This window comes from Caretta caretta, chromosome 12 (assembly GCF_965140235.1).
Source record: "Caretta caretta isolate rCarCar2 chromosome 12, rCarCar1.hap1, whole genome shotgun sequence".
Lineage (NCBI taxonomy): Eukaryota > Metazoa > Chordata > Testudines > Cheloniidae > Caretta > Caretta caretta.
This window is the reverse complement of record NC_134217.1, coordinates 2,394,725-2,407,961: the sequence shown is the minus strand read 5'-3', so window position 1 is coordinate 2,407,961 and position 13,237 is coordinate 2,394,725. Positions and strand designations below refer to the sequence as shown.

The 13,237-nt window shown below is 55.6% G+C and overlaps 2 protein-coding genes across 13 annotated transcripts in view; one reads left to right on the top strand and one right to left on the bottom strand.

The window, feature by feature from the left end:
- The window catches only part of CARMIL2 (capping protein regulator and myosin 1 linker 2), a 139,219-nt gene extending 133,556 nt beyond the window's left edge, over positions 1–5,663 (top strand). For 6 of the 7 annotated variants that reach the window (XM_075118251.1, XM_048816442.2, XM_075118250.1 and 3 more), the window contains 3 exons: positions 1,540–1,647; positions 4,126–4,242; positions 4,631–5,663. In XM_075118251.1, the coding sequence (XP_074974352.1) occupies positions 1,540–1,647; positions 4,126–4,242; positions 4,631–4,785 (380 nt within the window). In that variant the 3' untranslated portion in view covers positions 4,786–5,663. Of the gene's footprint in view, positions 1–1,539; positions 1,648–4,125; positions 4,243–4,630 lie in introns of those variants that run through there. The other variant, XR_012664514.1, reaches the window with a different exon arrangement.
- Positions 5,664–6,507: 844 nt separating this feature from the next.
- The window catches only part of LOC125620562 (uncharacterized), a 49,748-nt gene continuing 43,018 nt past the window's right edge, over positions 6,508–13,237 (bottom strand). For all 6 annotated transcript variants that reach the window (XM_048816434.2, XM_048816430.2, XM_048816435.2 and 3 more), the window contains 7 exons: positions 12,970–13,133; positions 12,464–12,551; positions 11,753–11,830; positions 11,544–11,639; positions 9,406–10,265; positions 8,397–8,473; positions 6,508–7,430 (listed from right to left, as the gene is read on the bottom strand). In XM_048816434.2, coding sequence (XP_048672391.1) covers positions 7,370–7,430; positions 8,397–8,473; positions 9,406–10,265; positions 11,544–11,639; positions 11,753–11,830; positions 12,464–12,551; positions 12,970–13,133 — 1,424 coding nt within the window. In that variant the 3' untranslated portion in view covers positions 6,508–7,369. The remainder of the gene's footprint in view (positions 7,431–8,396; positions 8,474–9,405; positions 10,266–11,543; positions 11,640–11,752; positions 11,831–12,463; positions 12,552–12,969; positions 13,134–13,237) is intronic.

The following is a 13,237-nucleotide window of genomic DNA, read 5'->3' as shown; positions in this document are numbered from 1 at the left end:
CAGCCAGTGCAACTTGCCTCAGCCTTGGCATCGAAACAGGGGAGTTCAGTGCTGCTCTGGGCTGCTGGGCTTGGTGGGGCATTGGGTCCAGGGCCCGGGTGCTCAGTTAATAAGGAGAATGATGGGTTTGGTGACTGCTGGCCCATCAGCTGCAGCGTGGGAGCAGAGAGTCCAGTTCCCTCTGTGTCCCTAGTGATACCCCAGCCAGTCCCATTGACCGTCAGTGACGCTATAGACTCTAGTTCCCTCGGCTGGGACTGGGTGGGCCCTGCAGAGACCGTGGACGGACGTGAAAAGCAGCAACCCCTGCTTGTAGGCCCTGCCCACGCACAGTGCTGGCACTGGTTCCAGTGATGTTGGATATAGGGCAGGGGCGGGCAAACTTCTTGGCCCGAGGGCCACATCGGGGTTGTGAAACGGTATGGAGGGCCGGGTAGGGAAGGCTGTGTCCCCCCAAACAGCCTGGCCCCTGCCCCCTAACCACCTTCTCCCACTTACTGCCTCCCTCAGAACCCCCGACCCATCCAACCCCCCCGACCCCCCTCTCCCGGGACCCCCACACCCCTATCCGCGCCCCTGGGATCCCAACCCATCCAACCTCCCTGTCCCCTGACTACCCCGACACCTATCCACACACCTGCCCCCTGACGGGACCCTATCCACACACTTGCCCCCTGACGGGACCCCACCCCCAATCCAACCCCCCCGTCTCCTGACCGCCCCCCCGAACCTCTGCCCCATCCAACTACCCCCCCTGACTGCCCCCCTCTCCCTTACCATGCCACTCAGAGCGGCAGGACAGGCTTATTGGAAAGCCTGGGAGGTGGGTGGGCACAAGCCCCATGGCTGGCGCAGCGGCGGAGAAGGAGAGACAGCGGGGGAGGGGCCGGGGGCTAGCCTCCCTGGCCGGGAGCTCAGGGGCTGGGCAGGATGGTCCCACGGGCCGTAGTTCGCCCACCTCTGATATAGGGCAAGCCCCTGTGTGGCCACTTCTACTCCTGTTAAGTGAAGTCCGGTAAATTAACCGGAAACCTGATTTACCTGGTGCCAGTGGGGTGTGTGGAGCAGCTGCTAGGTCCTGCAGGCAGCAGGGCTGGGCTCCGTCCCTGGCTGTGTGCAGAGTAGCTGAGAGCCACGTGTTGCCAGCAGGGACATTCCAAACCCTTTCGCAGTGGGTGCCTGGGGACTGGCTGGTGGCAGGGCGGCTCCGGCTGTGTCCTGGTTGTTTCTCCCTTTGCATTGGTCCCAGAAAGGCCTCAGCAGCAGCCCTGCAAGCTGGATTCAGTTCTGCTTTGCAGGCATTGGAGTGGGCGGGTTCCCTAGTTGCTCCCACCCCTGCGCAGGGGCGGCTTGTTCATGCAGCTGGAGTGGGCTCAGAAGGGGTTAATGTTTGTGGCACAGCAAAAGGAAGGCCAGGATGCCAGGTTAGCGTGACCCAGGCGGTGAATCCCCCCGAGGGTGGACTGGCAGCAGCAGAGTGACTGAGCAGGCTCCGCTCGAGGCAGCCGCTTCTCTGAGACAGTCTCCTCTTCTTTTCAGACAATCGCCTGAAACCCAAGCCTCGGCTGAAAAACGTGGCCACCAGGCGCGCCGTTTCCGTTCACGAAGAACAGCTCAGGGAGCAGGGCTGCGCGGCTTCTCTGGAGAGTAAGTGTGGGGAGCGCCCTGGGGCCCGAGCTTCTCCTGGTGCGGGTGTGTCCAGGGCATGCAAGCACCACCTGCGAGCGGCTGATCAGCCAGCTCCCTACATGAGGGCAGGACAAGAAGCAGTGGGGTTAGATCGCAGCAAGGGCTGGGCATCCCGTCAGGGCGGTTCAGCACTGGAACAAATTGCCTAGGGAGGTTGTGGCATCTCCTTCATTGGAGATTTTTAGGAGCAGGTTAGACAAACCGCTGTCAGGGATGGTCTAGGGGGGTAATGAAGTCCTGCCAGGAGGGCAGGGGCCTGGACTAGAGCCCTCTCGAGGTCCCTTCCAGTCCTACGAGTCTATGGTTCTGACCTGGTGTAATTCCTGCGCACCTAAATGAAATGCTCCTGATCTGGCAGAGGCCTGCTGGGCCTGAAACAACAGGGGCTGATTTTCCCACAGGGTAGCAGTGCCCATGGGTACCTAGCTGTGCGAATGCAAACTGGGTAGCTGGGTGCCCCATGACCCAGCAGCGCACGCATTTACCCCGCTCCCCCCGGGTACAGTGACAGTCACTAGCGCAGCAGAGCTGCTTCCCAAGCGTCTGTGGCTTTGTGCCCTGAGCCAGCATCCGCCAGCGCAAACAGCTCTGAAACCAGTGCCGTTTCTGTTGCTGGGTTTTTTAAAAAGGCAGGTCACTCAGCGGAGCTCAGAAACGCGCCAGATAAGGTGGCCAGCCTAGGGGACGTTTTGCTTGTGCCCAGCAGCGACACTCACTTGGTTTGTAACTAGTATCAGAGGGGCAGCCGTGTTAGTCTGGATCTGTAAAAGCCACAGAGACTCCTATGGCACCTAATAGACTAACAGACGTACTGGAGCATAAGCTTTCAGGGGTGAACACCCACTTTGTCAGATAAAGTCTATAAGGTGCCCTAGGCCTCTTTGTTGGTTTGTAACTGCGCTCTGAAACCTTGTGTGTGTAACCCATGGGCCTAATAGGGCGATATCTCTTTACGAGACCCATTGTGGAAGGCAGGAGTGAGCTGTGTCTGGGTCATTGTTGCTAGGCAGATTGAGCATGCCACATCCAGAAGCTTCTGGAATTGGGGGTGGTAGTTTTGGGTCTGGTCCCATAGGGTTCCTGTTGTGGGGTCAGACTCCCTGCGAGCGAGCGATTTGTAACCTTTGGTGGGCTAGAGTTCACTTCATTACCCTCCTCCAGTGCCAACAAAAACCCCCACTCCCCCAGAAAGTAGCTGGAGCCCCAGAGGTCAGTCTAGAAGGATTTTCAGCAAGGACTGCACAGGGTCAACCTCCCCACGTTCAAGTCCCAAAAGGAACTAAAGAGGAATTTAATTAAGTAACTTTATAAAATCTTATGATAAACAAATCTATTTTTTATGACATGACATGGCTGTTATAACCCACAGACATTACCTTCACAGTTATACATAAATAAAAACAACAAATTAAAATCTGAACAGTTTAGTCCCCACAGAAATACAGCGAGAAGAACCTGAAAGTTCCCAAAAGCTTAGGTTTTGTTCACCTAAGCCTCAGAGTCTTTGATAACCAAATCTAGACAGTTTGCTGAGTCTAAAACATCTTCCCTCCCCTTGCTTGTAGGAATCTTCAGTTGGAATCCAGGCAGACTCGTCCCCCGCAGAAAGCACTGCGAGCCAGTCAGCTGACTGTTTAAATCTAGACACGTAACTGAGTGGTTGGTTAAGGAAAACCCTGTTACAAGAAAATACAAAGCTGAGAATAGCAAAATAGAAATGACTCTTTCCCCCATCACATTTAAAGAAAAGCTGGTGCCTCAGACTAGTTGAGACAAGTTAACGGGAACAGTTTGACTAAAATCAAAACAACATTCCACACGGACAATTAAAACAGAAGTGATTTTTCCCTCCCAGTTTCCCTGGCTATAATGTGCCTTGCCCAGGCTTCCCTGTTAGAGGGGTCACAAGACCACGAACCGGCTACAAAACGCTTCAGCGTTTGGGACACCAGCCTGCTTCCTGCTCAGCTTCTCCCAACTCACCCGGGGCCCGTGGCCTTCTGCAAAGCCGCCGTCCTGACCGCTCGCCCGCAGGGAGCCTGACCCTGCACCAGGGACCCTGGGGGAGCAGACCCAAAACTACCACCCCCCATTCCAGAAGCTTCTGGATGTGGCATGCTTAATCTGCCTAGCAACAGTGACCCAGACACAGCTCACGCCTGCCTCCCCCAATGGGTCTCGTAAAGAGAGATCGCCCTATTAGGCCCATGGGTTACATGTGCGCGCACACACCCCGTGCACCCCTTCAAGCCTGCCAGACCCCAGCTGCGAGCTCCAAGAAGAAAGGGGCCAGAGCCCACTTCAAATCTGCTTTAGTGCTGTTGACATTGGTGCTGCAACAGCAGGAATAGAGGTGGCCTAGGCTCCTGCACGGGCCCCGTGCCCCGCCAGTGGGCCCCCCCAGCTGGTAACATCACACTGCTGTATTTCCTCCAGGTGTAAAAATCCCCCTGCGCCTGCAGCGCTCGCCAGTCCTGAAACGGAAACCTCAACCCAACTCCCTGGTGGATGTGGCAGGGAGCAGCACACCCAGCCCCCCGGCAGCACTGAAGGGTAAGGATGGGCTAGCCCTACAGCATGGGCACAGGGCATGGCACCCGCACCAACTCAGAGCCCTTTCCCCTTCCGCATTGCCCCCGCACCTCCTGCTGGTGCTTGCCTGGCCTCCCCCCAGGCCCGGTCCACTCCTCTTCCCTACACCTGCGTGCTCTCCCCCTGACTAATGTGAGGTGGGAGTGGCCACCCTGAGGCCAGTGCAGTTACACTGGTGTAAAGGGGAGAATCTGGCCCTGTGGGGACAGGTGCACAGAGGCTAAAGCAGCCAGACAGGCCTCTCCCCTCCTACTGAGCTGCAGCTCCCAGCTCCCTTTGTTGCTCTACGGAGGCACCGTTAGTAATGTTGTGACCCTCGCTCATGCTGTGTTTGTGGCCCCTTCCCCAGATTCTCTGCCACAGGACGAGCACAGGGCCACAGCCGAACTGCAGGGGGAGTGGCCGCAAGCCGTGGAACAACTGGTTGAAAATGCACAGAACAGCCATACACCAAAGAGCAGTGGCTCCAGACCTGCCAGCAGCCCCCCAGGGACAATGAGTTAGTGGGGGCTGCCACCCGCTGTCATTTCCAATAAACCACTGCGACCGAGTGCAAGCTGAAGGGTTATAATTTGCAATAGCAGCTTAAGCACCTGTGCAGTGTGGGGCACCATGGCCCAGGCAGCGGGGAGATGGGGGAGGAGGCCCCCAGCCTGCTCCCCATCCCTTCGTGCTCCCAGGTGTAGATCATCAGCGCTGCCTATGGAAATGGGGACAGACCAGAGCCTGGCCCCACTGGGGGGGCTGCTAACAATTCCTGAATGATCTACAGGAGAACCCCCTTTCCAGCTCCCACTACCCTCTGCTAGTCTCATACTGCACACAGCTGGCTTTACACAAGCTCCAGCTGCCTAAAACGGAGATGCCAAAAGCCAGTAGCTGAGTTTGCCACCAGCCTAAGCTTTTCCTGGAGCATCTGGCTCTGTGGATGCATGCACAGCTATGGGCCAGTGACTTGTGTGTGCGTGCCATACATGGGAACTTGCCTTGTATTATACAGCCCCAGAACAACAGGGCTGTGCAATGCTGTGTTAGGTGGTTTTCAGGCAGCGTGTGATACTCACATCCAAACCTACTCAATACAGAGCAATCGGTCTCTTCTGGGGCCCAGAACGGGTCGTTCCCCTCCAACCATTAGTCTGGGTGCATGCTGTCAGTTTGATTTAACCTGTATACACAATCCTGCCATTCTTACTCAAGCAGATCCTCCACTTCCAGCAACAGGGGTTTGGGCTGAAGGCACAGCCCATGTGCTCTGTACATGCTGGTTCTGCGTTCTGCTCTGCTCCACCATGGCAGGCTGGAAATTCTGGGGCACTGCTCAGTCAGTCAAAAAAACAAACCTGGAGGGTTTGATTAAAATGTGAACATGACTAATCCCACATGTGTAGCTCCCTGTGTGTTTCTCCTGCTGGTGCATTTATTTCAGGTGCCCCATCATTTCAGCATACTGCAGAATTAGACACAGAAACTGAGCAACTGCTCTGAAGCAGCAGCAGGTTTAGGCAGCTGGGAGGGTGGGGGGGGGTTGATAAGCACAGGAACTCAGGGTCTGCAAAGATGAGCTGCTGCGAGGAATGGAGCTCTTCAGACCTGTCCTGCTCTTGGTTCCAGCTAGCTGCAGGCTTGACACGTCAGTCACATCTGGGTCTTGGCTAAGGTTTTTGTCACCAGCACAAGGGCTAGAATTTATTTAATTTAGAGTCTGGATCAAAATTCGGCAGCCAAAAATACAAGTAATTCTGTCCCCAGGCTCACAGCCTCAGGCAGTGGTCCCCAAATGTTTTACATCAGCCCCCTCCCCCCCATCTGTGTTGTCCCCAGAGCCAGGGTCAGAGCTGGGGGTGGGGCTGGCAATCAGGGCTGCTGCCAGGAGCTAAGACCAGAGCTGCAGCTGGGGCACGCCCTCTCTGCATCTCCCCCCCCCCCATGTTCCTCCACACCTCTCCCCCCACCCCCCTCCCTATTTAGGAACCGCTATCTTAAGGCAACAAAACTTCCTTAGCCCTGCTATTTCACATACACAGCTGTTCCCACTCCTCTGACAGACAGTACCTGCCTGTAGCTCAACTAGGCCCACAGCCTCCACCAGCACAAAGCAGAGCAAAGGATGCTGTATTTGTGTTGTGAACAGGTCCCTTTGCTTCCCCCTCCAGCTGCGCAGCATGCCCCTTGCTGCACCTGATGTGTGTGAGGGGGATGAGGATATTCTATCAGAGCCATGTATTTAAAAACAGACAACTTTTTATTTTTCATTTCCAAAGCATAAACCATGTGAAATATTTTGTAACAAACAAAGCATTAAAAGACCACACTACTGCATTGACTCCAGAGCTGCAACTGGTAGAGGGGTGCACTGCTGCGGATAAGGAACGCTACCAGTGCTTTCCTAACCTCTGCTACAACATGGGAACTCCTCTGGCTGGAGCCTAGGGCTGGGGCATTAGCCCAGTTAAGGGATGCTGGAGGTTGTAAGGAGATGTAGCAAGCCCCTTGCTCATAGGTGCTCTGCGTGTGCTTTTGAGATGCCTGCTCCTATCCTCGCTCATTGCATTCCTTGACAAATAACAGACCGGGCAGGTGTGCGGGACAGGCAGAGCGCTGAAGGGCATTGCTTTCCAGCTGGGGTTTAACATGCTGAAGAGGTGATTGTAGGGAGGAGGGAGAGCAGAATATCCCACAGCAAGGTATCCTGTCTACCTGACTTGCCCTACACCAGCCCTTCTCCGTGGAGCACAGGAAGAAAACCAGTTGCCCCTCCCAGCCATAGCTAAGCCTGAAATTCAGCAGTGTCACACCATGCCAGCAAAGGGTCACGCATGCTGCTTCCCTGCAGCAGCCACAGCCCTTCAGCTGCCCCCACTGTGGCAGGGGACTCCCAGCATACAGCACAGTAGCTATTCCAAGAGTCTGGGCTGGAGTTGTGGGGATTGGAGTGCCTTTTGGGTAACTTGAGTGCCAACGGACCTTCCTTTTGGCCCCAGAGAGCCTACTCTGTAGGGATATCGAGTCATGCTCTTCCCTTTGGGTAAGCCGTGAACAAGAACAGGAGAACCTCTGAATAGCACGTTGGAACTCCACCAGGGCCTCAGGGCTGCTCAGCTTTGGTGATCACCCAGCAGGCCCACCGCAGCATCGCCTTCGAGATCCTGTCAACCAAAACATGAGCACGAGTGAGAATGGGACGGCTGCTGTGCAGCTGCCGTGCTTATCTACCGCAGGGCTCGGCTGCCATCCAGAATAATGCTGTACTCTGCCGAGGGAGCCCCTGAGCGAGACCCCAGAGCAGCTGTGCCCAAGCTGTGCTCCACACAGCAGTGACTGGTAATCCCCAAAGAGGCTGGTCACATGGCGCCACGGCTTCTCTTCAGCTGCTTTGACAAGGGTCCAAGCACTCATTGCCAAGGACTGTAAGAGCAGCTCAAACCAGGAGTCAGCCTGGCTGCCTTTACTAGAGCTGGCCAAGAGCTGGGACTGCCAGCTGCCCATGAGGGGAGAAAGGAACAAGGTACTGACAGTATGTCCAGGGTGGAAGGGAACCAGTGGGCAGGGGAACACTGCAGGTGAGAGGAATTAAGCTGTGTAATGAAGAGACAAATCAAGTGCGATTAGTGTTCTCAGAGAGGGAACATGGGTTAGCGCTCCAGTTCTACGCCCCACAGGCGAGAACTGCCATACTTACCACCCACATGTTGATAACCGCAACTGGGAGGGGAGAGGGCCATGAGTCAATCTCTGTATTACAGTGTGAACCACACTGGCTTGGTTTGAGAGCCCACCGCCTAGTGAAGCAGTGGGGACCCAGCTCACAGCAGTGTCAGTCACTGCATGGCCAGAGACCCACAGGTTGGGTTCATAGGGGCTATGCAAGTGCAGCTCCCCGACAGCAGCATGGCACTGCGGCCCAAGCTGTTGTCAGAGGGAGCTGGTGGATGGGAGTGAAATCTAAGGGGGACCGGCGCAGCTCTCGCCTCAGCTGTACCGGCAATAGGGTCTCTGGAGCCGTGCCAGCTGCTTTGGACAGGATGCAGAGCAGCTTATGAGGTGCAAAGGGAATTTGAGAAGCCCACTTAGCTGGTGTGTGCCCGTCTGGGAGACCCACGCACCGCACTCACCTGGTGGAGTTCACTCGGGCACAGAGATCTGGTGTTGGTGCCTTGTAGGTGTATTGAAACGGGGTTGTTTTCACATACTTGTGGAGGGAAGGGAGACAATTTGGTTCAATCTATGTTAAACATCACAGCTCAAAAATATCCCCAGCCCATGCAGAGCTCCAGGCATAGCTTTCTTCCCCACCAGCTCTCCTGGCTCAGGAGCTGGTTTCATGCACGTTTACCCCGTGGAACCAGGACACTAGATGTCCCCAGGGAAAGACAAGAGTTCTGGGCAAGCCAGCATGCAGGAGCAGGGGATTCTCTTGGAAATCTGAGTTACCCTGAGTGCTTGGCGCAGCCCTGGAGTGAAAGCCTCTCGAAACAGACACCAACCTTAAGGAGAGGTCCCCTGAAACAATGACTGATCCCCTCCAAGGAGGGGGCCTTGTGCTGTAAGATTGAGCCTACTTCAGCATGTGCAGCATGGCAGGGCCTCTTTCACACGTTACTGAGTTAATTACTTAGAGAGCTGGAGGATTTCCTTGGTTGTTTAGGACCCCGTCTCCATCTGGGAGCCCAGGAGGTGACTTGTAGCAAGTGCTGGAGTGTGTTCTCTGTACTCTCACCCCTGCGCTCTGACTAGCTCCTCCAAATCCCGCTGCATGTGGCTTCTGCCTCCCCCTTCCCCAACCACATGGTCACAACAGGCTTTTCCCACCTTCCCACCATGGACATGGCTGTCTACTGTCTGGCACAGGAGCAATGGCTACTATTGGGAATGCCTGGCAGAGGGCAGTTCCCTGGCAGACGTGGGCTGACACAGACCCCTTGCTCCTGGAGCAGGACTCTTGCAGGGGAAGAAAGCTCAGACCCAGCAAGGGAGAGGCAGACAGCCTCAGAGGGAGCCCTTCCCTTTTCTTCTCAGCTGGAAGGCTGGTGGCTACAAGGCAGGGCCTTGGGGCTGGGAGACAGGAGACTGTGGGACACTAAGACAAAACTAAGAAGTGACAATGAGCCTCTCAATCTTTACCTGTTGCTGGCCTGGCCTGGATGTAGCCATGCTCCCGACTGCAGCTGTCTCATTCCCCCTTCCTGGCAGCCCCTCCGGGTCCCCAGGCAGTGCAGGCTCCTGAGCTGGCCCGGCCTGCTCCTGCCTGCTCTTCTTGGCTCTCTGAGCACTCACCAACTCCATACCTGGGTTCTGGCCCACTATCTTCCTGTCCATGCAGCGCATGTCCCCCATGGGCACATCCGCATGGGGAGGTTTCCTCTGTGCTCTCTGATGGGTTTTGCCTGGGCTGGGCAAAACCTGGCCATGGACCTTACCGTCATCCACCAGCAGCTTTCTCTTAGTCACCCTGTGCTGCCTGCTCCTGCACAGATCTTTTCCCCCAGCTCCACTCCCTAGCTCAGTGTCCCCTTCAGAGCTTGTCAGACCACTGTTCCCCACATCTGGGAGGGAAGCCACGCCACCACGATCAGCCTGCCCTCCATTTGCAGGGGGTGCTGCTCTGCTGTTGATGCTGCCCAAAATAGGAAGAGCAGGAGAGAAAGGGCACAGATTGGTTTGGAAAGCCCCAGATGGCTGGCCGCAGGGAATGTCATGGCTGGCATCACGGTTTTTGTCCACATGTGGTGCCCTCTGGAATGTGGCAGCAGCTGTTCCTTGACTGGCAACCTCTGGGGCACGTGTACTGCTGTAGGACAGCAGTGATGGGGATACAGTCTTCACTGGTTCACCCTGGGATAAGGTAGAAGGGGACTTCTGGCTGGAAGGCTCCAAGAAATCTGGGGTGTTGCTGTCAGGCTGCGTGATAGCCGCTTCCTCTGCAGAGCTGGCCAGCTGGGCCTCTTGTGTGCTTGGCAGGCTGGGCTGGATAATGGACTTCTCTGACAAAAGAGAACAAAAGAGAACAAAACAGAACTTTCTCTGTGGACGAGGGCAGGAGACAGCAGCATGGGCAGAGCCTGTCCCACCTCTCTGGGGCTGGGAAGGCAGCTGGAGAAGGACAATTCCAAAGGGGAACTATCCACAGGGGCCAGTGATGGCAAAGTTGGCAGGAGAAGGTTAGGCCTGAATAAAGACTGAGAGTGGATGGGTTATTACAAAAACTAAATTTCCCCCTACTGTTACTCGCACCTTCTTGTCAGCTGTTTGAAATTGGCCACCCTCATTACCACTACAAAAGTGATTTTTTCCTCCCTTGGTATTCTACTGTTAATTGAATTGTCTTGTTAGACTGACCCCCGACTTGGTAAGGCAACTCCCATCTTTTCATGTAGTATGTATATATACCGGCTACTGTCTTTTCCACTCCATGCATCTGATGAAGTGGGTTCTAACCCATGAAAGCTTATGCCCACATAAACGTGTTAGTCTCTAAGGTGCCACAAGGACTCCTCGTTGGTTCTGCTACAGCAACTCTTGGCTACCGGAGGTGTCCTTCAAGTGTCTTATCCAGGTTCTATTGGGCATTTTCTCCTCCGTGCTGATTGGCTGTTTGCACCAACATCCTCCCTCACAGAGTCTCTCCCTGCTGTACAGGCTGCCCCGCCCCGACTCATTCCACATCCCCTCTCCCTTCTGGTGTTTTTCCGTTTAGCTGATCCTGTCCCAGCTTCTGTCACTGATCCCGCTGCTCACTCCGCCCGCTATCCTCCGCCCCCAGCCTGTGTCTGTCTTGTTGAGTTAGTCTATTACTCTGTGTCTGTACAGCACCTAGCACAATGGGGTGTTGATCTCCGGTGGTCCCTAAGCACTACCATGATACAGGTACCACCAATATTGTGCAAGGGCATCAGCCATTTATGGGGGGAGATAAAGTCTATCACCCTTGGTGCATGCAGATGGGTGGACTGGCAAACGCTATCACACACACAAACAGGCACCTGAATACATCAAAGAGATTCAGGCTGCACCTTCCTGAAAACCATCCTCATCCCCTGCATGTGCACACATCATGGGCCACATTTTAAGAACTGCGTATGCAGAAGTGAGTGTGCAATTTCAAGTGTAATGGTGGTAACAAGGCTTATAAATTGCGTGCGCGTGCACGTGAGCACACAATTCTTCCTGTCTGACCCTGTATCTCCAGAAGGTGTAGAGAGAGAAGGAAAGACGCTCTCCACTTGCAACAGGAGATGCTGTAGGGAAATGTGTGCACTCACCTTCCAAGGAGGATGACAGAGTCACGGACACTGACTGAAGCTTGTCCCAGGGATTATCCAGGGATACGTCCAAACTTCGGGACATCGCACTAGGGTCTGCCAAAAGCGAGAATGAAATTAGACTGCGGCCCTACAGATTGGAGAACTGCAGGCCAGGCGAAAGGCCTCAGCAAGGAACAGTGGCCACTGGCTCAGGTTCCTCTACTCACCATTGGGGCATGACACTATGGTACTGTCATCCGGGTCCCTGTCAAGGCAGCTACTCCCAGGAACAGTGTGAGGAGCTCCTGCAGGAAAAGGGGGGTTGCCGTCACACTCTGGGTGCCTCTCGCTGACTCAGCTCATTCCCCGAGAGCAGCCTAAAGCCCCCCCCCCCCCCCTCAGAACCACAAGGACCCCTCAGGGCAGAGCTCCACTGCAGCCCCCCAGTCTCCACTGGGGATGATTACAGGGTTTGCAAATCCCCTGGCTAGAGGCAGCATCTCATTCTAGCTGCATCTGTGAAGGACCAGGCCAGGGACTGGAATACCAGTTGCCATTCCACGCCACGTGGACCAATATCCCCAGAGAGCGCAGCCCTGCAGGCAGGGCCTGACTGAACCATGCGGCTCGGGAGCCCTGCCCCCATTCCAGAGCCACCCCTGAGAGGCAGACCCAGTTGGTGCAGAAAGCTCTTGGTGCAGAAAGCTCATGAGGGATGGGAGCGGAGAGAGTGTCAGGCAGAGGGTGCCTCACTGAGACCTGGGCACGCTTCTGGAGAGCCCCAGCCAGCGGGGAGCCTGCTAACATGCAGGGAGCTCTGACTGAGAGCCTGCAGCTCTCAAAATCAGGTCTGCAAGGCGCTCAGGCAGAGCCCAAGCCCAGAAACAGCAGACTGTTGTGCACAGTCTGCGTCCTGTAGGTATGGCTGTGGCACTGACCTGCCAGGCAGGCATCACGAATCGCCTCCTTCTCCTCTGAGCTGATCACCAGGACGTTGGCTGGTACTGTAAAGACGTCCTTACTCAGCTGAAAAGAGAACTGTTAGCCAGCTTCTATTCCACAGACAGATGGACAGGGAGTCCAGGCAGCCCGGCACACTGACCCATCCCTGGGGCTCCTAGCATCACTGGGAAAACCAGCAGCTCTTCCCCAGACCAGGAGAGTGAGCCCGGAAGAGCTGATTTTAACTCTTAGGTCTGAGCATCCCGCGTGAGCTCTGGGAACCCGACGCAATGCATCACTATCCCAAGAAATGCCAAAAGCCCGTATGCCACAGCAAGAGCCACCCTCACTCCCTCCAACTGGGTCCCTCCCTCCCAAGGTCGAAGGATTTACCTCTTCCTTCTGCGAGAAGAGCCCCATCATCGCCCCTCAACCCCGCCTGGCCCCGAACCAGATCACTGGACACACGCACAGCCAGGACAGGCTGGCAGCCAGGACTGACCTCCTCTCTCTTGCGCTCTGCCTCCCAGTTGGTGACAGGGAGCCTCTCCCCTATGGCTGGCACCTCACTTGCGTCCAGTAAATCCAGGCAATCCTCGACATTCTGCTTCAAAACCTTGAGCCGTCTCTGCCCTATGTCGATCATTAACTGAGACACCGAGGTCCCTATAGGGAGACAGACGTGCCCACGTCAACAGGCCCGAGGCCGCGAGCCCAGAGCCTAGCTGTGACACACACAGAGAGCCTGGAGAAGCTATTTTGTACCAACA